Source organism: Heterocephalus glaber, unplaced genomic scaffold (assembly GCF_053883595.1).
Source record: "Heterocephalus glaber isolate CG9 unplaced genomic scaffold, H.glaber_assembly_v1.0 deba00001744, whole genome shotgun sequence".
NCBI classification, from domain to species: domain Eukaryota; kingdom Metazoa; phylum Chordata; class Mammalia; order Rodentia; family Bathyergidae; genus Heterocephalus; species Heterocephalus glaber.
Genome location: NW_028258450.1, coordinates 3,803,833 through 3,828,622, shown reverse-complemented (window position 1 = coordinate 3,828,622; position 24,790 = coordinate 3,803,833). Strand labels below are relative to the sequence as shown.

The window sequence follows — 24,790 nt, the reverse complement described above, 5'->3', positions numbered from 1 at the left end:
AGCACACCCGTGCTCGCGTGGGCCTGCACCCTGCTCTCGCGGGTGCGCACACACGCACGAGCACACGCACCACCCACGTGGAAATCACACCTCACGAGTCGCACGGCATTCCCACGTTATCTTTTATTTCCATCATACATCGCACACAGCAAGCGCAGAAGGTTCCAGTCCATTGAGTAACACTCCGGAAATGGCAAAATGCGGAGGCCAGTGGATTCCTGGTTGCGGGGTCACAGGGCGGGACAGGGAGGGGACCGGGCCCGGGACGAGAGAGCGGGCACAGGAGGTCTGGAACTGTCCTGCGGTTGCCCGCCTCCCGCTGGGAGCGCTAAGCAGCTCTGCCAGATGTGAATGCCAGGCCGAGTTCGGAAAGCGCGTCCAGGCTCCCTTTGTACCGTCACTACCGCCAAATAAAGTTCATTTTTTCAAAAGTACAAACAAAATAGCCGTTTTCAAAGAAAAAAATCTCAAATTCTCTTGTTATCCCACTCTTGGGAGGTTAACTGTTGGCTGCGTATCTGCCCAGCCCAGACGCCCCCACCTCACTCAGTCTTTGTCCTGCGTTTCACTTAATATTAAAAAAACCAAACAAACAATGGGAAGGGGAACAAGCGAGGAGGGAGGGAGAAAGGAAGGAAGGGACAAGGGAAAAAAAGCGAACATAGAAGGAAAAAATGGAAACAAAGCTTTTGTACATAAGGAGGGGAGAGGGGGGATGGGATAAAATGAAATTACAATTCAAAGAAAAAAACGGGAGTCAGGCTTGTGACATGTCCCTGTAGTCCCAGCTACTCTGGAAGCTGAGGCAGGAGGATCTTCAAGCCCAGGAGTTCAGGGCCAGCTGGGACAACATAGCAAGACTCAGCCTCCAAAAAAATCAAAACAAAAAACTCAAGTAACATTCTAACTTCATGATTTTCTTCAAATGAACACACCAAAGCTTAGATCAGTTCATGCATTTTGGGGTTTGTCCTAAAAAGAGGTAACTTTTGAGATGCCAGTTCCTTTTTTCCCCCAGCTCTCCAGAAAATAAACACAGAGCTGTCATTTAAAAGCTAGAATGGTGCTCTCTACATGCATCCTATGGATTCTACTTACACTTGACCAGCACACACAGGCCTGTGCACACACACAGCTGTGTGCAGATAATCGGAGGACACTGCTTTCTGTTTGTTTTGCAAAAGTGTAGGATGGAGGAAAAAAATGTAGGATGCAGAGCCAGGTTGGATGTCCCCAACAATGAGGATTGGAAGAGGAGGCACCAGGCTGGGAAGATGGAAGGGACAGGGAAGAGTACAAAACAACACCTGCTCACCAAACGCTGAGTTAGAATGTGGTGAACAGAAAGACCTGGGGAGGCTGAGGCAGGAAGTTCAAAAGTTTGAGCCCCACCTGGGCAACTTAGCGACTTAGTGAGACCCTGTCTTATAATAAAATATAAAAAAGGGCTGAGAATGTAGCTAAGCGAGAAGACCCTGAATTCAGGAGGCTGAGGCAGGAGGATCACCATGAGTTGGAGCCTGGGTTACATAGTGAATTGAAGGCCAGCCTGGACCACAGAGTGAGACCTTATCTCCAAAGAGAGAGAGAGCCCCGAAAGGAAGGGGCACTGCCCAGCACAGGGTGGCCCAGGAGGCCTCCCCTCACACCGATTCGCTCTTCTGGGGCATGGTGTCCACCGTGGAGTGCGTGAAAGACTTGCTCTCCCTGTTCAGTGAGTCCTCAGTCAACACGTTTCGAAGGACGCTGGGCAGGGACTTGACCAGCCTGCCATGGAAACCGTAGCCGGCCACAATGTAGATGATGGGGTTGATGCAGCAATTGACGTAGGCGATGGAGACACACAGGGCGTCCAGGCCCTTGGTGTTCTTGTAGATGTATGAGGTCGGATGGAACCAGGCCAGCAGGACGCCTGTCACCTGATAGGGCAGCCAGAAGATGAAGAAGCTGCTCACCACGGCCAGCACGACCTTGAGCGTCTTGGCAGAGCGCGTGGCCTTGCGGCTCCAGGTCCGCATCAGGAGGAAGGTGTAACAGCCACTGAGTGTGATCAGTGGCCCCAGGAAGCCCACGACCAGCCGCACCAGGGCCACAGTCCTCTCTCTGTGGGTGCCGAGTGGGCCGTAGTCACTGACACAGAGCACCTTGGTGGAGAACTCCTCCCTGTGCACCCTGCGGTACACGAAGGACGGGATGGTCAGCAGCAGCGCCAGGACCCAGGCCACAATGCAGGCGGCCCAGGCCAGGCCACCGGCCCGGAAGCGCTGGCACCAGATGGGGTTGAGCACCAGCGCCAGGCGGTCAGCGCTGATGGTGGCCAGGAGCAGGATGCTGGCGTACATGTTGAGCAGGATGACCGAAGGCAGCACTTTGCAGGCGGTGTCACCGAAGTCCCAGTGGCTGAAGCGAAAGATGGACACGAACAGGACAGGCAGCGCCAGGCAGGAAAGGAGGTCAGCCGTTGCCAGGTTGAGGAACCAGATGGCGTTGATGTTGCGCCGGGCCTCAAACGAGGTCACCCAGACCACCAGGGCATTGCCCGGCACGCCCACCAGAAAGACAACCGCCAAGATGACCAAGGCCCAGACGTTCCCGGTGGACAGCCTCTGCACTGGGTTGTCCACAGGCCTGTCAGGGTGCAAGGTGTCGTAATCGTACTCCTCTGTGGTGTTCTAAGTGGAATCAGAGAGGTGGGAGAGTCTGAGTTTGCCGCCTGCACCCGGCAAGTCGGCACAGCTGTGTGCTTTATGCCTGCGGCCCCTTCCTGGGCATGGGGAAACCGAGGCTGGGAGTTCACTGGGTGGTGTTGCATTTATTAACACATTGAAAGGTTTTGCGCCTTGTGGTCCCCTGCCCCCCTCGCCTTGTCCTGAAGCCTCTGGACTTGATCACCACCCAGAGACCAAATGGTTAAAGCTGTTCTAGTGCTCCAGACAGCTGCTCCTTAGAGGAGTTCTATTTTCTTTGTTTATTGTTTTGAGACAGGAACTTGCTATGTAGTTCAGGGTGGACTTGAACTCACTGTGTAGCCCAGGCTGGCTTTGAACTCGTGGGAATCCTCCTGCCTCAGGCTCCTGAGTGCTGGGATTACAGGTGTGTGCCACGGCACCTGGCTTGATTTGGTTTGTTTTTTGGGGGGGTTGTTTTTGCAGGGCAACGAATTGAACCCAAGGCTCACAAATGCTAGGCAACCACTCTATCACTGAGCTACATCCCCAGAGCTAGATTTTTAATATCACCTGCCAATGCACATGACATCCCTGTACACATGTCACTCTGTCACCCCCTTTTCCTGTCTTGTATCTGCATAGGCACGTGGCCAGGCCTGGGCTCCATCTTCCAGTGGCCACCCAAGAAGCTGGGGAGCCCAGTGCTGCCCCATTTACCCTGGGCACAAAATTTAAGGGGTGCCCCAAAAACACAGTCACAGAGATAAATAATACTTTAATTTTTTTTCTGGTACCAGGGATCGAACTCGGGTCCTTGCGCTTGCAAGGCAGGCGTGGAACCACTGAGCTAAATCCCCAGCCCGATAAATAATACTTTAATGCAATATTTAAAAGAATCAAAGCCAGGTGTGGTGGCACACATCTGTAATCCCAGCACTCAAGAGGCTGAGGTAGGAGACTTGCTGTAAATTCTAGGCCAGCCTGGATTACATAGTGAGTTCAGGGCCAGCCTGGACTACAAAGTAAGACCTTGTCTTGAGAAACAAAATAAATAAATAAAAAGAATCAAAATGAATGCAAAGAAAATGCATGGTGGAAAAAACACCCAGATTTTGAGACAACACTGGCTGATGTTTCTTCTTTTCCGAGCCTGCGTTTTTGTGCAACAGGTCCACGGCTTGCAATTGGCCTGTGGTTCACATTCCAGACCAGCAGCTTTCGAAAGTATTGGGCAACATGCCTGGGCCTGGGCATCCTGTGCTTCTGGGCTTGTTTGTCTGTTTGGGGTCCTGTTAACTTTCCCCACTGGGTTCACACTATGGGCAGGGGTTTTGCCGAACAGCGAAGTGCAGAGCTCGGGTTCTGCTGCTACTATCAGGGTAGAGGCTGGGTCCTTTCGCCCTGGGCTCTGGCTGGCCTCACCGTGGCCCTCGGTGGGGAGAACTGAGCCCAGCCCCTGTGCAGCCGGGTGTCCTCAAGCTCTGTCCTGCTCCTGCTCCTGTCCCTCCTCGTCACAGCCCCTCCCGAGCCAGGCAGGCCACCCGTCCTGCCTGTCAGTGCTTGGAAAACCCCAGGTCATCAGAGGACTCATCTGGCTCAAGTAGAGACAAAATGTTTGGGTGCAGCAAGAGGAAGAATAAGAAATAAGAATCATATATCAATTGTTCCTTGCTGGAAGGGTGACCAGAAGGAATGAAAGAAATCAAGAAGGGTAACAAGTTCAAAAACAAAGGAGCCTAAGGGGCTGGGGATTTAGCTTAGTGGTTCCACTGCCTGCCTCGAAATCGCAAGGGCCCAAGTTCGATCCCCGTTACAAAAGAAAAAACAACAAAGGAGCCTATAATGCCTATAATCCCAGCACTTGGGAGGCTGAGGTAGGAAGATTGCCTCAAGTTTGAGGCCAGCCTGGGCTACATAGTGAGACCCTGTCTCAAAACAAAACAATAATCAACAAGAACAAAACACTCCAGCAAAAGACAGGGAGGGAGGGAGGGGAAGCCAGAGCCCTGCATGGCTCAGAACGAGCCTCGATAACCTGGGTGACGGCCCTTGGGGTTCTTAACATCCTTCCACTTTCCTGTGTTTAAAATTCCCCGTAATAAAATAAGGGACAGAAGGGTCCTGAGTACTTCCGCACAGACCCAGCTGGGGGTGCTCTTGTGTTGCTGGGGATAGGAGGGCAGATCTGGGCAACAGGCACCATACACCACAGGCAGGAAGCAGCTGAGGGGGCACCAAGCAACACCCACAAGCTGGGCCTTAGCACTGAGCTCCGTGCCCACCCCTTTGTATTTTCTATTTAGAGACAGGGTCTCCCTAAGTCAATAAGTTGCCCAGGCTGGGCTCAAATTTGGGATCCTCCTGCTTCAGCCTCCTGGAGTGCTGGGACTACAGGCCTGTGCCACCACACCCAGCTTGAGCTGTTCTCTCTCTTTATTTCTAGTTCCTTCTGTGGCCCAGGGTCAGCTGGGGCTGTCCAAGGGCACCAGTGGTGATGAGAGTCTGGATGTAGAAAACCCGGGGTAGGGGCCGGGAATTTAGTTCAGTGGTTTCACCACCTGCTGCGCAAGCACAAGGACCCAAGTTCAATCCCTGGTACCAAAAAAGAAAACCCGCGGTGGCTGAGAGATGACAAACAGGGCGAGGTCACCAGAGCAGAGGTGACTCAGCCAGGCACTGTCACGAGACACTGACAGGCCCCGCAATGAGGCAAACCCCAAATAGGAATCCTGGTGACAGTGTCGATGGCATGGATATGCACTGTCCAGGAGGGGTGTAGTGGGAGACAGGAAGTAGACTGGAGGTGCCGGGGCCTGGGTGGGGAGCTCCACTGGGGAGCCGCTGCTTCAGGGGCCTGGGGTTCTTTTGGGAATGGTGGAGGTTTTATGAGGTCTGTGTTGTGGCCCAGCCTGTAATCCTAGCACTCAGATGGGAGGCTGAGGCAGGAGAATCTCCAAGAGTTCAAAGCCAGCCAGAACTGCACAGTGAGACCCTCTCTCAAAAAAAGAAAAAGAAAAAGAAAATTATGGAACTGTGAGATTGTGGTTGCACAACATCGTGAGTGCACTAAATGCCACTGAACTGTACATTTACATGATGTAAATTTACTCAATAAAGAAAGTCAGTACCGACCACAGGCATGCGAGATCCTGTACAGAGCCGAGCAGGAAGTCCACCCCCTCCAAAGGGTGTCAGGGGTGATGGACAGGCTGGACAACAGACTGGAGAAGACTGTCACCTCAGGTGGTGGCTGCTGGGCTCCTGGCAGTGATGTCCTTGATCACGAGAAATAGGCTGTGCAGGCTTGGGGACAGGGGGTGCAGGGCCTGCCCCTCCCTCTCAAAAACATCAGCAAAGGGGGGGGGCTAGACAGACGGAGGATGGGTGGCTGCACAAATGGGGGCAAATCGAGTGGGAGAGACGCATACACAGATTCACAAATGCTGGACACTCAGATGACGGCTCAGCGAAACGACAGTGGACAGATAGGTGACAGAGGAAATCTGAAGACCTTAGGTTAAAGTATAGGAGACTTCTATTCTTTTGGGGGAGGGGGACAGGGTCTTCTTCTGCAGTTCAGACTGGCAGTGAACTCACTGTGTAGCCCAGGCTGGCCTCAAACTCACAGTGATCCTCCTGCCTCAGCCTCCCAAGTGCTGGTATCACAGGTGTGCACCACCATACCTAGCTCTTATACTATTCTTGTAATTTTTCCATAATTTTGAAAATATCTCAAAGAGAAAGCTGAGATGTGTGAAATCTTTCTGCGGGGGAGGGGGTACCAGGGATCGAACTCAGGACCTTGCGCTTGCCAGGCAGGTGTGGCCCCACTGAGCTAAATCCCCGGCCCTGTGTGAAACCTTTCCCTGGGCCAACAGCCCCTCAGTGCTCCCCGCCCAACATCCTGGCTTCCTTCCTTTCTGTTGGCTGCTTTGGGTCCAGCAGGTCATTAGTGTCTTGAATGTCGCCTCAGAGGTGACCCGGGACCCTGACAGTCACCTCTGCAGGTTTCACCAGCTCTCAACTGTCTCTGGCTGCAGGATGACTCAGACCCCAGAGGCAAAGCAGGGTGTCCTCGCCCGGCTCTCACTTCCACCAGCTGGCAAATGCCCTTCCTGTGTGACCTCACCCTGTCCCTTCCACCTGCTGACTTCATGCGGGCAGAAAAGAACATGCTGAGTTCAGCACTCTGAGGTTTCAGGGTTTTCCTGATTCAATGCGCCCTCCCAGTTTTCGCCATCCCAGAGTCCCGCCAAAAGTTGGCACTAACTGCCATGCTCAGCAAGAGGAGACCGGCTGAGCTCCTAATGGCCCGACGCTACAACAGGACACTACACCACCATCACAAAGAATGAGTGGCCAGGTGTGGTGGTGCACACTTGTCATCCCAGCACTCCGGGAGGCTGAGGCAGGAGAATCTTGAGTTTGAGCCCAGCCTGGGTAACTTGGCAACTTAGCCAAACTCTGTCTTAAAAAAAAAAAATTTAAAAGGGATGGGGAGATAGCTTAGTGCAAATGCCCTGAATTCAGGCCCCACTCTCTCTCTCTCTCTCTCTCTCTCTCTCTCACACACACACACACACACACACACACACACACACACACACAGAATGAGGGTTGATTTACTGATGTTGGAAGATCTCTAGAGAAAACCCTCCATATCCTGTGGTGAAGGAGAAAAACAAGGACAGAGAGTGGACAAACGTGTTGTCTATGAAAGGGAAAGCAGCAGCTCTCTCTCTCTCTCTCTCTCTCATCGTGTGTGCATGTGTGTGTGTGTGTGTGTGTGTGTGTGTGTGTGCGCGCGTGCGCGTGCACAAGCCAGCCCTGGAAGCTTATAACAGAGGCTGTCCCTGGGGAGGAGGGCTGGAGGGAAAGGGGTTAGAAGGCAGATTTCCTTGTTTGTTTGTCCCTGAAACTGGAGATTGATCCCAGGGCTTTGCACTGAGCTACATTCCCTTTATTTTTTATTTTGTTCTTAGTTCTGGCTAAGTTGCCAGGTTACCCATGTTAGGCTTTAACTGGTGATCCTCTTGCCTCAGCCTCCCCAGCACTGGGATTACAGACATGGGCCACCACACCCGGCTACCCATGCTCATTTTAATAGGAGCCCTTGCCAGGCACAGTGGCACACGCTCATGGTCTCAGCTGCTCAGGAGGCTGAGGCAGGAGGATCGAAAGTTTGAGGCAACTTAGCAAGACACTGTCTCCAAATTAAAAATAAAGATTAAGAGGAGCAATTGCATGTCACAGAGAGAGGGATCTAGAATGGAAGCTGGGAGGAAGAGATTAGAATGGCCCAGGTGAGGCAAGGCACCTGGATGGCTTAGACGGGGTCCCTAGGGAGCAGCAGCTGGTATTGCCAGGCTCCATTGAAGCAGTTCTCCACGCATCTCATTTAATCCCCAGGGTGATGCCAGGGAAATTGGGAGATGCTGCACATCCTCAGCCAGCCCAGCAGAGGGCAACACCCTGGGGCCAACAAACCCTCAACAAAGTGTCTTCAAGGGCAGCAGGACCAATGGCAGGGTGGGAGTCAGGGTTGCACCTTGGCAGACACACCCGAGGGAAGAGAGGGCCCTTAGAGAGGGTCACTGTGGCTGGCAGGTGGCTAAGCCAAGGTTGGAGGGCTACAGATCATGCAGAAGAAATTAAACCAGGAGTGGTGGCACACACTTGTAAGTCCAACACTCAGGAGGTTGCAGCAGGAGGATTGCAGCAAGTTCAAGGCTAGCCTGGGCTACACAGTGGCCCATCCTATCTGACACATAGAGACTTAACCTTCTGCTTCCTAGCTGGGAAAGAATCACTGGCACCATGCTTTCTATTAAAACAAAACGTGCCCGTGCTTTCCATTCAAGAAACCTAGGGAGTTGGGGGCAAAGCTCCAAGTAGAGGTAGAGCCTTAGTTTTAAAGACAAAATATTGGGATGAGCCCAGGGATTTAGCTCGGTGGTTTTGCCGCCTGCTGCACAAGCGCAAGGACCCAAGTTCTATCCCCGGTACCAAAAAAATAAAAAAGAAAAAATATTGGGAACAGCCTAAACTTCCACGGAGAAGGATGAAATTCCCCACTGAAATATTATATGGCTGATAAAAAGGATGTGACTCCATAGACATGAGGATTTGGGGCATGCAATGACTCCTGATTTTGTTCTCTGATTCTATTCCCTGTTCTTGAGCATCTCTAGCCTTTTTCTGGATGGGGCCATGACAAACTGGTCTCTGTGGTGGCCTCTGGGGGCAATGACAAGGAGTCAGAGGCCCTGGACTGGGCGGGAACCATGGTTTTGTTCTAATACCCTTTGGGGTTTTGTGGGCCCCTCCCCTTTGTTTGTTTTGAAACATGGTCTCTCTATGTAGCCCAGGCTGGCCTCCAACTTGCAGCAATCCTCCTGCCTCAGCCTCCTGAGTGCTGGGATTACAGGCGGGGAGCACACGAGTACTCACACACACACACACACACACACACACACACACACACACGGTCCTTTGGTGCTTTGGAATCGCACTTAGGGAATGAAGCAAAGGCAAAAGGCAGCCCCTCTTGGCCATCCTGTCTGAATGCCTGTTGCCCAAGGGGGCCATGAGGCCGGAATGGGGTGAAGCAACACTGAACCCCTCCCTCCCAGGCATCGGGCACCTTCCATTTCCTCTTTCTGGCAGATGGATGAGGCCAGTGCCTCCGGGCCACAGGTGCCCACAGCTGTCGTTCGAGGCTTAGCTTCCTCCCAGACAAGCGGGACCACAGCAGCCTGCTCCAACCCTGCCCTAGGGACTCGGGCCACCTCTGGCCCTGCTGGGCCTCAGCTTCCCCACGTGGGCGATGCAGATCATCTGCACTGCCCTGCAAGTGCCCTGCCCATGCTTCCCAGCAAACTCTTCCCAGCCTCAGCCCTGCCAGGAGCCCCTTTCTGGATTCCTCCACTTGGAGAATTTTCCAAAGTTTTCAGGTGCTGGGGATGGAAGCCAGGGCCTGGCCCACACCGGGCCAGTGCCCTACTGTGGAGCCACACCCCACCCGACGTGTGGAGTTCTTAAGCGGCTCAGACACCCCGCTCCAGGGTTTCCCTCTGGGGGAAACTTCTGGGGTCCCTTGTGAGGTGGGTGGGGCTCCTATAATCCCTTCAGCGCCTTTTGCTCTCCTTTTGGTACTGGGGATTGAATCCACACCCAGCTACATCCCCAGCCCTTTTACTTATTTATTAAATTTTTTGGAAACAGGGTCTCACTATGTAGTCCAGGCTGGCCTTGAACTCATTCTATAGCACAACTTGGCCTCAAATTTGTGGAGATCCTCCTGCCTCAGCCATCCGAGGGCTGGGGATTACAGGTGTGTACCACCACACCTGGCTCCTTTTTATTTTTTATTTTGAGACAGGGCCTGGCTAAATTGCTCAGCTGCCCAGGTTGGGCTCCAATGTGCAACCCTCCGAATGCTGGGATTACAAGCCTGCAGCACCACACCTAGCCTCAGCCCATCCATCCTTGGCGTGTGAGAGACTGGGATGAGGATGAGGAGATGGAGAGGACACAGAGGGCAGGGTGAGGGAGGAAGGAAAGGAGAGACACGCAAGAAGGAGAGAGGTGGGGACAGAGAAAGTCCACTCACCATGTCCTGGGCTCTTGGGTCCTGGCTCCACTGCAGGCAAAGGTCACTCCCACCCCGTGGCTGTGGTTTTAAAGCCCCATGGAGAGATGCCCACAGGAGAGGAAGTGACTGCTCCTTCCGCAGTGTCACTGGTGCCTGTGGGGCACCCAGGCTGGGGCACAGCGTGGGGCCCACACCCAGCTCACCCCTGCTTCAGAGGGAGGTCGGCTCAGCCAGCAGAGGTAGCCCTGGCCCAGGAAGGGAGGAAGCCAGTGAAAATCCGAGCCTCTGCCCTCCTGGCCTCAGACTCCCCAGCGGAGGACAGGACGTCTCTCTTTCCTAGTGCTCTGGGCTTCTAGAGGAAAGCTCAGGGTCCCCTGGGCCCAGTGTGCGGCCCTCACTTGCGCCAGGGTGCTGGGAGGCACAGAAAGTTCAGGCAGGGCTGGGGATTTAGCTCAGTGGTTCCCGAGTTCAATCCCCGGTACCAAAAAAAAAAAAAGGAGAGAGAGAAAGTTCAGGCAGGGTTGGGGAGTGGGCCCAGGCCTTGTGGCTTTTGTTGTTAAATCTTCCCGGAGTTTTTTTTTGTTTTGGGGGGTTTTTTTGGTACTGGGGATCAAACTTGGGTCCTTGCTCTTTCAAGGCAGGCGGTGGAACCACTGAGCTAAATCCCCGGTCCTCTTCCCAGAGTCTTGAGGTGATCGGGAGACAGGCCCCCACAAGGTGCAGCTGTTGGTTTAGAAATGGCTCCATGTCTCACAAGAGCTTTGCTTTTTAGTTTCTTTTCTTTTTTTTTTTTTTGAGTAGTGGGTATGGAGTCCACGGCCTGGCACAAGCTCAGCTGCACTCTACCACCCAGCTGCACCCCAGAGCCTGGCTGCCCCTCCAAATCCATATTGGTAGAGAATCCCTGAGACCTTGGCAGAGGTGGCATTTGTGTTTGGTGCCAAGGTTCTGGAGATCAGTACAGAGTGTCGCTCAGCAAGACTTTCTGCACTCACAGTCCTTGTGCCTTAGTCTCCCTCTGAGTGCTGGGATTACAGGTTGCACCATCATGCCCAGCTTGTTTTGTGCTTTTAAATTGGACCGAGGGGCTTTAAATTTACATAATGGAAGGTGTGGTGGCACATGCTTGTAATCCCAGCACTCTAGGAGGCTGAAGCAGGAAGATTGCAAGTTTGAGCCCAGGTTGGGCAATTTGGTGATTTAGTAAGACTGTGTCTCAATAAAAATTTTAAAAGGATGTGAAATGTAGCTCAGTGTAAAGACCCCGGTTTAATCCTCAGTACAAAAAGACAATTACACAGGGCCAGGGATTTAGCTCAGTGGCACTGTGCCTGCCTTGCAAGTGCAAGGTCCTGAGTTCGATTCCTGGTACCAATAAAAAAAGAAAAAAGAAAAGTACACAATGGAAAGGAGAGAAGCTGAAGAGCTCGTGACTGAGTGGGAACCGTGTGAGTCTGTAGCCTCAATCGCCAGCCCCAGGCAGAGCCCATGCAGGTGAAGGGGATGAGCTGAGCGGGGACTGAGCCACCGAGGCCACAGCCCACAGCCACCACAGAAAGCCCAGAGCCCGCCAGAGGGAGGCCCCGATGGCGGTCCTGCAACTCTGCAGCTCCTGGGGCGGATGTTGTAGCACAGCAATGATAGCGTTTCCTGCCCTGGCCTGCCCGGCTTCCCAGGGGTCCAAGCCCCACTGGGCTAGGGGAGAAACTGAGGCCTATCGGGCTTTGAGTCTCTCAGAAAACACCACTGCCTGTAAGGATGATCATAACTCAAGAGGCTGAGACAGGAGGATCACTGTGAGTTCCAGGCCAGCCTGAAATACACGCCAAGATCTTGTCTCAAAGACCAAAATAATAACAATAACAATAACGATGATGCCCATGCCACTAGCAAAGATGGCCCTGCAACAGGTGCCGCTCACAGTAACCTCAGCAAGGGAGGCGACTATCATCAACCAGCATGGAAGCAGAAAGGGAGCTCGAATTTGGCTGACTGACAATCCTACAGGTTCCTAATTCCAAAGTTGTAAGCATGGAAGAGTGTGATTCTAAGACATCAGTTCTAACATTGCTTTTTATCTTAATTTTTAAAATTTATTTATAACAGGCCGGGGATGTAGCTCAGTGGTTCTGCCACCTGCTGTGCAAGTGCAAGGACCCGAGTTCGATCCCTGGTACCAAAAACAAAAAATTTATTTAAAAAAATTTTTTTATTTATAGCACAACCAAATTCACTTTTTGGTGCATAGTCCTAGGAGGTTTTTTGTTTTGTTTTGTTTTGTTTCTGTAGTACTGGGGTTGAACCCAGGGCCTTTGCACTGAGCTATATCTAAGCCCTTTATATTTTTTATTTAAAGACAAGATCTAAGTCAATAAGTAGCTCAGGCTGGGCTGGAATTTGCAATCCTCCTGCCTCAGCCTCCCAGAACGCTGAGACTATAGGCATGGACCTCCACCCTCAGCAAGCTTTATGAGTTTCATTTGGTTTTGGTTTTGGCTTTGATTTTTTGTGAGACAGGGTCTCACTATGTAGTTCAAGGTGGCCTTAAACCCACTACATAGTCCACGCTGACCTCAAATTTGTGCCGATCCTCCTGCCCCAGCCTCCCAAGTTCTGGGATTGCAGATGTGCGGCACCAAACCCAGCTCAGTTTTATGAGTTTTGACAAATCATAATGTTGTATTGTCATGCCCAATGGATAAGGCCGTTACCGGAAGGCATGGCAGGAAACCACAAAAAAGAACAAAGACAGCAAATCATGTCCCAGATGCTACGGTTCCAGGAAACCTGATAACACCCACAGCCACCAGTGTCCCAAGAAGTATGGGCTCACTCTCTCCACCTCCAAATTCCTCAAGGCAGCAAACTCCTCACCTCCCCTTTAAAAGTTTTCTGGGCCAGGGATTTAGCTCAGTGGTTTCGTCGCCTGCTGCACAAGCGCAAGGACCCAAGTTCAATCCAAGGTACCCAAAAAAAAAAGTCTTCTTCTCACCTCACTTGCTGCTGAGTCCTGTTTTCCCAGACTCAGCCCGCTATGCACTCTCACAAACATGAATAAACCAACCCCTTCCTTGCACAAGGCCTGCTGGGGGTGGTCTCGCTGCTCTCCCTACCCTGTCTCCGTTACATGTATAACCACCACTGCAAGCTGGGTGCAGAACCCTTCCATCACCCCAGAAAACTCTCTCTCTCAGGGTGCTTCTTTTTAACCTTTCTCTACCCCAGGAACATCTGCTGATCACTGACTTATTCTCCATCACCCTGGTTTTGCCATTTCTGGAAAGTCATTTGAATGGGATGAGAAATATGTAGCCTTTGGAATCTGACTTCTTTCACGCAGCATGATACACTTAAGAATCATCCATGTTTTAACACACATCAAAGTTCCTTATCTCTGGGGATTTAGCTCAGTGGTTCCGGCGCCTGCCTTGCAAGCGCAAGGTCCCAAGTTCAATCCCAGGTACCAAAAGTTCCTATTAGCCAGGCACAATAGCACCCACCTGTAATGCCAGCTATTCAGGAGGCTGAGGCAGGAGACTCTAGTGAGACCCTGTCTCTAAATTCAAAAAAATTTTTTTTTGAGACAGAGCTTCTCTACGTAATCCAGGCTGGCCTTGAACTCACTGTGTAGTCCAGGCTGGCCTCAAATTCATGGCAACCCTTCTGCCTCAGCCTCTTGAGTGCTGGGATTGCAGGTGTGTGCCACCACACTTGGTTCAAAATTAAAAATTTAAAAGGGGCTAGGGATGTAGCTCAATGTGAAGACCCTGGTTCAATCCCCAATACTGGGGATGGAGGGGGGCTCATATTATTGGTGAGATGGCACAGCTTATTGTCCCAACTTGCTAGCACGTGTGCCTGGAGTGTCCCCCAAAGCCTGTATGTTGACTTACAGGCTTGGTCCCAGCCCCCAGTGTTGCTGGGAGGGGCTGCCCTGTCTCTTAGCTTTGCACCCACCACAAAGTGAGGAGGCCTCCTCCTGCCTCGTCCACCACAGACTGAAACCTTTCTTCCTTATAAGGTGACTGTCTCGGGGTTGTGTCACAGAGAAGACCAGGAGTCACACTGAGGTTTGCAGCTTCTGGGTGATGCCTTCCCTCTTCCCACTCGGACTGGCTGGTGTTTGGCTGTCGAGCGCCTTCTTGGATCAGCGGGGTTTTTTTTGGTACTGGGGATCGAACGCGGGTCCTTGCACTTCCGGGGCAGGCAGTGGCACCACTGAGCTAAATCCCCAGTGGTGCTCATTTATAATGCAGTCCTCATCCTGGAGCAGAAAAGCCCTCATGACCAGCTGCACCAGACCTCTCCCCGCCTCTGCCCAGGCCCAGCCCTGCAGGGGCACCAAGAGACACAGGAGAGACAGAGCCAGCCCTGCCCAAAGTCACCTTCCTGTCCCTGAGACCCAGTGCCTGACACCTGCAACTTCAAGGATGGGCGGTTGATTTTGGGCCCCTGGTTCAGTCCACAGTTGCCTGGCTCCACAGCAGAAATGGAGGTGGGAAGCCTGGCAGAGGGCAGCTGCTCAACTCATGGCGGCAAGGAATCAGAGAGAAGGAAGGAGCTGGGGACAAGAATGTACTCATCCTGGCCACCACCCTGAGGCCCCACCCCCAGTACCACATTCAGCTGCTGACTCAGGCTTGGATGAACCCACTGATGAGTGCAGCACCCCACAGTCCCAAACACATGAGACTGATGGGGGACATTTTAGATTTAAACTGCAACAATATCCAATCACCAGACAGAAACCACACAATTTTTATTCTTTTTTTTTTTTTTTTTGGAAACAGGGATCGAACTCAGGACCTTGTGCTTGCGAGGCAGGCGGCGGCACAACTGAGCTAAATCCCCTGCACAATTTTGTTTTGTTTTGTTTTTTTGTTTTGTTTTTTGGTACCGGGGATCGAGCTCGGGTCCTTGCACTTGCACAGCAGGCGGTGAAAACACTGAGCTAAATCCCTGGCCCACAGTTTTTTTTTTTTGAGACAGGGCCTCACGATGTAGTCCAGGTTGGCCTTGAACTCACAGCAATCCTCTTGCCTCAGCCTCCCAAGTGAGGCATGTGTTACCATGTCTGGCTACACACGTTATTTCAACAGAGAAAATTTAATATAAGAATTGTTAAACTGGTTTTGTTTTATGGATTGAACCCCAGGGCTTCATAAGTCCAAATGTGGGGATCTACATCCCCAACCCATTTTCTTTGGGGTGGGTACTGGGGATCGAACTTGGGCCCTTGCACTTGCAAAGCAGATGCCGGAACCACTGAGCTAAATCCCTGGCCCATTTTGTTTTGTTTTGGTTTGGTTTGGTTTTTTGAGACAGGGACTCACCATGTAGGTCAGGTTGACCTTGAACTCACTATGTATCCCAGGCTGGCCTCGAACTCATGGTGATCCACTTGCCTCAGCTTCCCAAGTGCTGGGGTGACAGGCGAGTGATGCCACACCTAGCTTTGATTTTTTATTTTGAGTTAGGCTCTTGTTAAGTCTCTAAGTTTCCCAGGCTAGGGGCAGGGATTTAGCTCAGTGACACTGTGCCTGCTTTGTAAGCACAAGGTCCTGAGTTCAATCCCCGGTACCAAAAAAAAAAAAAAATTTCCCAGGCTGGGGTCAAACTTGTGACATCCTCCTGCTTCAGCCTCCCAGAGTGCTAGGATTGCAGGTGTGCAACACCATGCCTGGCTTCCATCACTTTCATGAGGATAGGGAAAGTGTCCTATTGCCAAGGCAACCAAGCAAGGAGTGTGAGGGCTTAACAGGAACTCCAGGATGTTTATTACAACTTTAGGACCAGGGCCAAAAATTACCATGACAGATGGACAATCTGATTACCAGGCTTATCTTCAAAGATTCTGCTCCTGGGGCATGACAACAATTTCTAACCCTTCCAATCTCATCAGACCCTTCACTTTTTTTTTTTTTTGGTACCGGGGATCGAACTCAGGACCTTGTGGTTTCGAGGCAGGTGTCAGAACCACTGAGCTAAATCCCTGGCTGAGACCCTTCACTCTTACAACACCTCAAAGACAGATTCCTCTTAGCGAGAGCAGAACCAACTGGCATGAGTAATGATATTTATAAGAGCTCCCGTACCACACAGGAAAGCAAAGATGGTATTTTGTGGGGGTTTTATTTAATAACTTGATAATTTATTGTAATTAATTTAATAATTTTTAAAATTTTATATCTAATTTACTCAAGTTCTTTTAACTAGTGTCTGATGCTGAATAATATCCCACTGTATTATTCACGTTTAAAATTGTGGTAAAACATAGAACATTAAAGTGACCATGATAACTGCTAAACATACAGCTCAGGGGTGTGAAGAGCGTCACAATGCTGTGCACCTTTTGCCACTGCAATTCAGGCAACTCCTTTCACCTCCAGAGTGAAACTCAAAGCTGGGTGTGGTGGGGGCACACGCCTGCAATCCCAGCCCTCTGGGAGGCCAAGGCAGGAGGATCACTGCGAGTTCCAGGCCAGCTTGGGTTACATAATGAGTTCAAAGCCAGCCTAAATTACAAAATGAGACCTTGTCTCAAAAAAATAAATAAATAAATATTCCTCGTACACAATGTAGAAGTCAAGAGAATAAAAGGATGACGAAGGCTGGACACAGTGGGACGTGCCTGTAACCCCAGCACACGGGGAGGCTGATGCAGGAGGGTCACAAGTTCAAGTCCAGCCTGGGTAACTTAGCAATTTACTGAGACCCTGTCTCAAAGTAAAAAAATAAAAAGGGCTGGGGATGTAGTTCAGTGCTAAGGGTCTGGGTTCAATTCCCAGTACCATTAAAAATTAAATTAAGGGCCAGGGATTTAGCTCAGTGGTTCCACCGCCTACCTCGAAAGCTGAGGACCTGGGTTTGATCCTCGGTACCAAAACCAAAACAAAACAAAAAAATTAAATTAAAAATTTAAAGTAAATAGTAAAATAAATGGGCTTAAACAAACAAGCCCCCAGATCTCAAAGATTTAAAAGGATTTGCTTATCACTAAGCAAAGTCAGATACTGCTCCCATAGCCTCTGCTCTCTATGACTCCACTATCACGAACACGTGGCCGCAGGAACCCAGTGGGTGGCAGGAGATCGACCTCCCTCCCCACCATGGCTCCCACTAATGCTGTGAAGTGGAGGAGGAAGGACGTGGGTTTCATGGGTCTTTGGTGACCTCTACATCCGCTACACTGGTCTTTACAGCAAATACCTACTTTACATGCATGTGTTTTATTTTGTATAAATTATAGCAAAAAAACAAAGATAGCGAGCAATAGATCACAGTGTGTTCACCCAGCGCTATGTCCTTAAGATCGATGCTATTAGCTGGCCATGATGGCACACATTGTAATCCCAGCCCTCTGGGAGGCTGAGGCAGAAGGATCTCAAGTTTGAGCACAGCCTGGGCAGTTTAGCAATCTGATGAGACTCTGTCTCAAGATTTTAACACAGGCTGGAGATGTAGTTGAGTGCAAAGGCCCTGGGTTTGATCCCCAGTACCACACACACACACACACACACACACACACACACACACACAAGACCATGGTGTGCACCTGTGGCCCTTTGTCTCTGTCAAACCTACCACCACTCCTGATATCAGTGGTCATCACAGACCACTGGGGAAGTTCAGGATCTAAAGCAATAACGGGCATCTTGTTAGCGCATTCATATGCAAATCAGGCACCTGCAGCAGGAAGGCTCCTCCCCACCACCAGGGGTCGCCAGGGCAGGAATCATCCAGAGCTTTCGCCACTCCCAAGTCTCAGGTGAGTGGCTGTGGGCTGCAGCCCCGCTGAGGGGGTCCACTGGGGCCCTGGCTTAGTCAGGGTTCTTCAGAGAAAAAGAACCAAGAGGAGATAGGTGGAGACACAGCCACAGTGGCAAAGCTGAGAGGGAGAGAGAGACGTCCACAGAAAGAGACTGAAGATGAGGAATTGGCCCATGCAGGTACGGAAGCCGAGAAGTGCCACAGTCTGCTGCCTGTGATCCAAACCCCAGCAAGACCCAGGTGTAACCAGTCCACATCCCCAGGCTGGAGACCCCCAAGCACATGGTATAAGGACAGAAGGCGGCTGAGATGTTCCAGCCCCACTGTGAGGCAGAAAAGGGCAGACAGGGATTCCTCCTTCCTTGGCTTATTGTACTAAGTCCTTGATAGAGTGGACAGGACCACACTGGAGACAGCAGTCTAGGTGACTGAGACCCCAACCCCAACACTCCGCTCCTCCAGAAGCAGCCTCAAAGACACCCAGACATAATGTGACCCAGGTACCCTGTGGTCCAGTCAGACTGACACAGAATCAACCATCACAGGGGCTGGGCTGGAGCTTTGCATTCATAAGGCCCTGGGACCCATTCCCAGGACCAAAAGAGACAACAATGGAGCCAGGTGTGGTGGTACATATCTGTGATCCCAGCACTCTGAAGGCTGAGGCAGGAGGATGGCCTCGAGTTTGAGGTCAGCTTGGACTACAAACTGAGACCCTGTCTCAAAAAACAACAAAACTGTTGTCACAGATGACAACCCGTAACCTCTCCCAGAGCAAGGTGGCTGGGTTGCAGGAGTCAACCTCTCAGGAAAACACCCCACGGCAGGTGCATGGCCTTCAGCAACCCAGCCTTGGAGGTCAACCCAAGTCATCTGTCCACCTTCAAAAAGAGGAGAATTAGATGCTGCCTCTTGATAGGCTACAAGGAATGTCAAAGAATGAGTGAACATGTTTTAAAACCATCCTGATGGGGCCAGGCATGGTGGCACACATCTGTGATCCCAGCACTCCAGGAGGCTGAGGCAGGGGGATCGAGAAAGTTCGGGCCAAGCCTGGGCAACTCAGTGATTCAGTGAGATCCTGTCTCAAAATAAAAATAAGTAAATAAAAGGGCTAAGGATGTAGCTCATTGCAAAAACCCTTGGTTCAATCCCCAGTACCCCTCAAAAAAGCAACCCCATTTTACCCATTTTACTGTGTGGAACCTCAGATTACCCAGAAGTCTCTGTGACCAGAAACACTGCGGTCAGCATCCCACCTGTGGCCCCCCACCCCATGGATGCTCTGGGTGTCACATGGTGGCCTCGGAAGGGAATGACCCCAATCCAATGCCTCCGCCCCACCCACAGCAAGGAGCCAGTGCTCCCAGTGAAGGTGCCAGAGGCCACCTTTGCTCTCATCCCCTCCCCATCCTCTGCTCCGTCATGTCAGACAGTGAATTTTACCATCCACCCCCTCCTGCCCACCCCTCTCCTCCTCCACTCTTTTTTTTTTTTTTTTGGTACCGGGGATCAAACTTGGGTCCTTTCGGTTACGAGGCAGGCACTGGAACCACTGAGCTAAATCCCCAGCCCAAATTTTTGTGTTTTTTTTTTTGGTACCAGGGATCGAACTCAGGTCCTTGTGCTTTCAAAGCAGGCGGCGGAACCCCTGAGCTAGATCCCTGGCCCCAAAATTTCATTTATTTATTTTATTTTTTTTTTTTTGGTATCAGGGATAGAACTAGGGACCTTGCACTTTCGAGGCAGGTGCCAGAACCACTGAGCTAAATCCCTGGCTCTTCCTCCTCCACTCTTTATTACACAAAAATCTGTTAAAGGGCTTTTTGGGGGGAGGAGAGGGACTTGGGATTGAACCAGGGCCTTTGCACTGAGCTACATCTCCAGCTCTTTTTTATTTTTTGAGACAGCATCTTGCTAAGTCACTACCAAACTGTGATCCTCCTGCCTCAGCCACCCAGAGTGCTAGCATTACAGGGGTGGTCCACCATGCTAATTTAAAGGGTTTTTAAAAAAGAAAAGGAAATAGCTTACCATGATAAAATGTTGTTGTTGTTGTCTTTTGTACTGGGGATCAAACTAGGGTCCTTGTGCTTGCAAGACAGGCAGCTTAACCACTGAGCTAAATCCCTGGCCCAGCATGATAAAATTTTAAATGATAGGATGCTCCTGGCAAATAAGCTAAAACTGAAGATGTGAAACTGAAAGGTAATACATAAGGAGTCTCCCGGGAAACCCTAAGTGTACAGCATGGCTGCCACACACTACTTTTCGAACCGTACTGAGGTGTAACTGATGTACTTCAACAGCCTGTCTTCCAAATGAAATACATCTGGGAAACCACCACAGGCTGCTTAATAAACTTCCCACAGCCTGGTAGGACTTTCCCCAGGAGATTGAGGTTGGGAAAATCATCACCACCAGCCAGGCCTGAGGGTCAGAAGAGGACACCAGGTCAGCAGTTCTGAAGCCAGAACCCTGCACCTCTTGGTGTACAAAGTCAGACTGGTTTTGTAGTAATTTAATGCCCTTGTCTGGCTTGGGGGGAGGGGTGTTCTTAACTGGGGACTGAACCAGGGCCTTTGCACTGAGCTACATCCCCAGCCCTTTCTTATTTTTTTTTTTTTAATTTTGAGACAGCACCTCGATAAGTCACTAAGTTGCCCAGGCTGGATTGGTATTTTCTCTCTCATTTTTTTGGCACCAGGGATTAAACTCAGGACCTTGCACTTGCAAGGCAGGTGCCATGGAACCACTGAGCTAAGAGCTAAATCCCTGGCCCTGGGTTGGAATTTTCTCAATCCTCCTGCCTCAGCCTCCCAACATGCTGGGAACACAGCATGCACCACCACACTGGTTTATTTATTGTTTATCTTGAGATGGGCTCATTAAATTGCCCAGGCTGCTTTTAAACTTGGGATCCTACACACATGCACACGCACACACACCACCACCACCACCCCCCGCACGGGGGATCAAACTCAGGACCAGGCAGGCGCAGCTCCACTGAGCTACATCCCCGGCCATCTCCTGAATCTTTTTTTGTTCTTGTTGTTACCGGGGATCGAACTCGGGTCCTTGAGCTTGCACAGCAGGCAGCGAAACCACTGAGCTACATCCCTGACCCCTCTCCTGAATCATTTTAAGAGCACGAAAGAAGCCTGAGATCAGTGAGGGTGAGAAGCGTTGCTCTCTGCGCAGCCGAAATGAGTCTGAAGGCGGCAGCTAAGCGCCCCACCCCACAGGCATTCCTTCTCACCGCCCCAGTCCCCAGAGCTCCGGGACGGCCTGCACACACTCGCCCAGGAATTAAATGGCAAAAGGGTAGAGCGGGTTCTTTCTCCTGAAGTGAACGGGCGTCTTCTAGTGGAAATTACAGGTATTGCTCAACAGCACAGAATTTCTCTGCTAAGTGATTTCAGAATCAGCTAAGATTCCAAAGGAACTCAGTTCCCTGAAGTGAGGACTCTCTTACAGCATATAAACTTTATTTATTTACCTTTTGGTTTTTTGAGACAGGGTCTCATTATGTAGTTCAGGATGGCCTTGAACTTACTATGTAGCGCAGGCTGGCCTCGAACTCATGGTGATCCTCCTGCCTGAGCCTCCTAAATGCTGGGATTATAGGTGTGCACCACCACGCCCAGTTTAGCATATAACTTTTAAATCCTGCACCATGCCTCCTCTCAAATACTGTCACACAAAAGCACAACCTTGCGGGGCATGGTGGCACAGGCCTGTAATCCCAGCACTTGGGAGGCTGAGGCAGAAGGATCACTTTGAATCTGAGGCTAGCTGGAACTACTTTATGAGTCGCTGTCTCACAAAACCAAAACAAAAAACAGCAACAGCAACAAAGTACACCCTCATACAGACACATTCACACAAATCCCCAGCACATTTTCGCATATGTTAACACTAAAAAGAGCGTCTCATTAATAAAGAGGACTTAGGGAATGAATATCATTTTCTATTTTTAAAAGAAGTGTAATGGAAAATTAGTTTCTTCCCAAAGCCGTTAAATAAATGTTGAATCAATAATTAGGACAAATCTAGGCTCGGCATCGAGCCAAACTGCAGGCCCATACTCCCTTAGCTGAGGTCTTTGGGGATAGATCCATTTCAGAACTCCGATGGCTCCAGTTTTAGAAAGGCCCCCAGCAAACGCTCTCTCCCGGGGGCCCGAGGAGGCGCCCCGCCCCCAGCACGCAGGTCATTTTTGCAGCAAAATGTGTGAATATTCACAGCAAAGAGGATAAATAAATAAAGAGTATAAATAGCTCCTATTAGGTGATTTGCTTCCTTGTGAGACTGAAGCAAAATTATCCCCCACCCCGTATGGTTAGAATTTTCAGTATTCGGAATTCAGAATTGCAGATACTGGATAAGGAATCCGATACGTAGCCGCTCACCAGCGCAGCCACATCTATACCTGTCCTGATTGTAAATCTTCATGGGGGGCGGGGGGGGGCGGTTCCGGAACCCGGAAAACGGCGACTCTTGAGGGCCCCCTCCTGGTAGCACCAGCCCTTGCAAATCAACTGCCAATTTATAATGTCAGTTTAGACAGGAGGATCACTGTGAGTTCTAGTGCAGCCTGGGTATAGTGTGTTCAAGGCCTGGGCAATTTTTTTTTTTTGTACCTGGGACGGAACTCGGGACCTTGCGCTGGCGAGGCAGGCGGCGGAACCACTGAGTTAAATCCTTGCCTCAAGGTTTGGGCAATTTAGCAACATAGCAATAACATGACTCAAAATAAAAATGGCTGCGGATGTAGCTCAGTGCAAAGGCTCTGGGTTCAGTCCCAAATACCACATCTGAATGGATCTCACAGTTGAAGCCAGATAAAGGGCTGGGTCCTGATTAGCCTAAAACTTCACAACAATCCTGCCTTTACTTGTGAGTGGTTCAGGAGCTCAAATCCTAACCAATCAGCTCCTGACAAATTTCCCGACACAGACGTTGGGTCTGAAGTTGTCATGTGACCTGTGTTCATCCAATCGGATTGAAGGAAAGCACCTTGGTTCACCAGCAGGGTCACAGTCTCGAAAATGAGCTCAGAAGTCCAGGATCTCTTATCTCAGGCTCCAAAAACTCCAGAAGCAGTGGCCTGGCAATGAAGCTACTGCAATGCACAGAAAGAACTGGAAACGGTGGAGGTCCCTGTGGTGTCCATGGAAGTGTGCAGGCAGCTCTTTTAAGAGTGATTGCTGCCTGGATTCCCACTGTGGTTCTCTTAGCTCACTGAACTTCCCATCGCAACCCTGCCCACTCTGGATCATTCATCCTGTGCGTCTGGATCACTCCTCTGGAATGTGAAACCTGTGAGCGCAGGCCTGTGACTGTCATAGTCACCTCACGTCCCCAGCATTGACCCCCACTCCAGGAATCCCCACTATTTTCGGAGCCCTGCCTGTCCCTAGCCCTCTGCTAAAGCTTGACACCAGGCATGTGTGATTGTTGCAATCTTCTCTTGTGCATAAGGAGACCAAGGCAAAGGATCCTTTTGAGACCCTAAATCCCATGAAAGGACCAGGCATGGTGGTGCACACCTATAATCCTAGCACTCAGGAGGCTGAAGCAGGAGGATCACTGTGAGTTCAAGGCCAGCCTGGACTACATAGTGAGACCCTATCTCAAACAAACAAACAAAAATGGCTGGGGGTGTAGCTCAGTGCTAAGACCCTGGGTTCGATTCCGTAGTACCGAAAACATATTGACCCCAAGAAGGGTAGGAGTGAATCTCTGAGGTTCCTCTGGACTGTGACAGGTGGGGGCAAGGGGAGGCTACCAAGGGGATTGAGGTTATTGGAGGAGGGAGAGAGAGGAGAGACCTTGGGGAGAGTGCAGAAAGAGGCAGGGCTCAGCCAGGCAGCCCCACCCAAGTGGGGTGCAGCTTGTCCCTTGACTCTTCCTCAGCCGCCTCGGCCAATCCAGTCATTTGCATCTTCAGACCTCAGTGGTCCCTTGACAGACTGAGCATGGATTAGCACTGGGTGCAGCAATTCTCTCTACCCATTAGACCTCAAAGCAGGTATTCCAGCAACAACATGCACACAAATGTTCACAGCAGAAGCAAGGCCAAGGCCTATTGCACTAGGAAGCGGACCACAGAGCGTAGTGGCCACAGATGAGCAGAATCACCAGCTGCAGAGAACGACAGAGAGCTGGTCAGCTGGGGGCATGGAAGGACCCGGAACTGCTGCTGAGTGAGAGAAGCTAGGCAAAAAAGGCCCTCATGCCTGACTCCCTGTGTATGAAATGTCTGGGGTAGGTCAGGCCCTATTGACACAGGCTCCTGGGTCCACTGCCATCACCCTCACCTAACCCACGACCATTGCCTCCTCTCCAGGCTCCCAGCTGCCACTGTCACCACCTACATGGCCATCCAAGGTTGTGCTGGGCACCTGAGTCAGCTCAGGTCCCTCCTCAGCTCCGAAGTCTTGTGTGGCTGCCACCTCATTTCAAGGAAAAGCCCAAATCCACCTTGATAGGGGCAGGGCATGGCGGTGCACACCTGTAATCCCAGCACTCTGGAGGCTGAGGCAGGATTGCTGTGAGTTGGAGGCCAGCCTTGACTACATAGTGAGACCCTGTCTCAAACAAACAAAAACCCAAGTCCACCTTGAGGCCCCAGGTGGCTGCTCAGCTCCCCCACTCTCCCCAACAGTCAGTGTGTTTGAGTCCCACCAGCCTCAGGCCCTAGCACTTACTGTTCCCTGGGCCTGGGCCTCTGTCTCTGGCTTGTCCCCAGTGA

General features: G+C 51.0%; 1 protein-coding gene across 1 annotated transcript; it reads right to left on the bottom strand.

The window, feature by feature from the left end:
* Window positions 1-104: 104 nt before the first annotated feature.
* C5ar1 (complement C5a receptor 1) lies at window positions 105-10,473 on the bottom strand. The gene is made up of 2 exons (XM_004867064.4): window positions 10,282-10,473; window positions 105-2,672 (listed from the first exon to the last, which is right to left on the bottom strand). The coding sequence occupies exons 1-2, from the start codon at window positions 10,282-10,284 to the stop codon at window positions 1,644-1,646; spliced, it is 1,032 nt and encodes a 343-aa protein (XP_004867121.1). The 5' UTR covers window positions 10,285-10,473; the 3' UTR covers window positions 105-1,643.
* Between the last annotated feature and the right edge of the window lie 14,317 nt (window positions 10,474-24,790).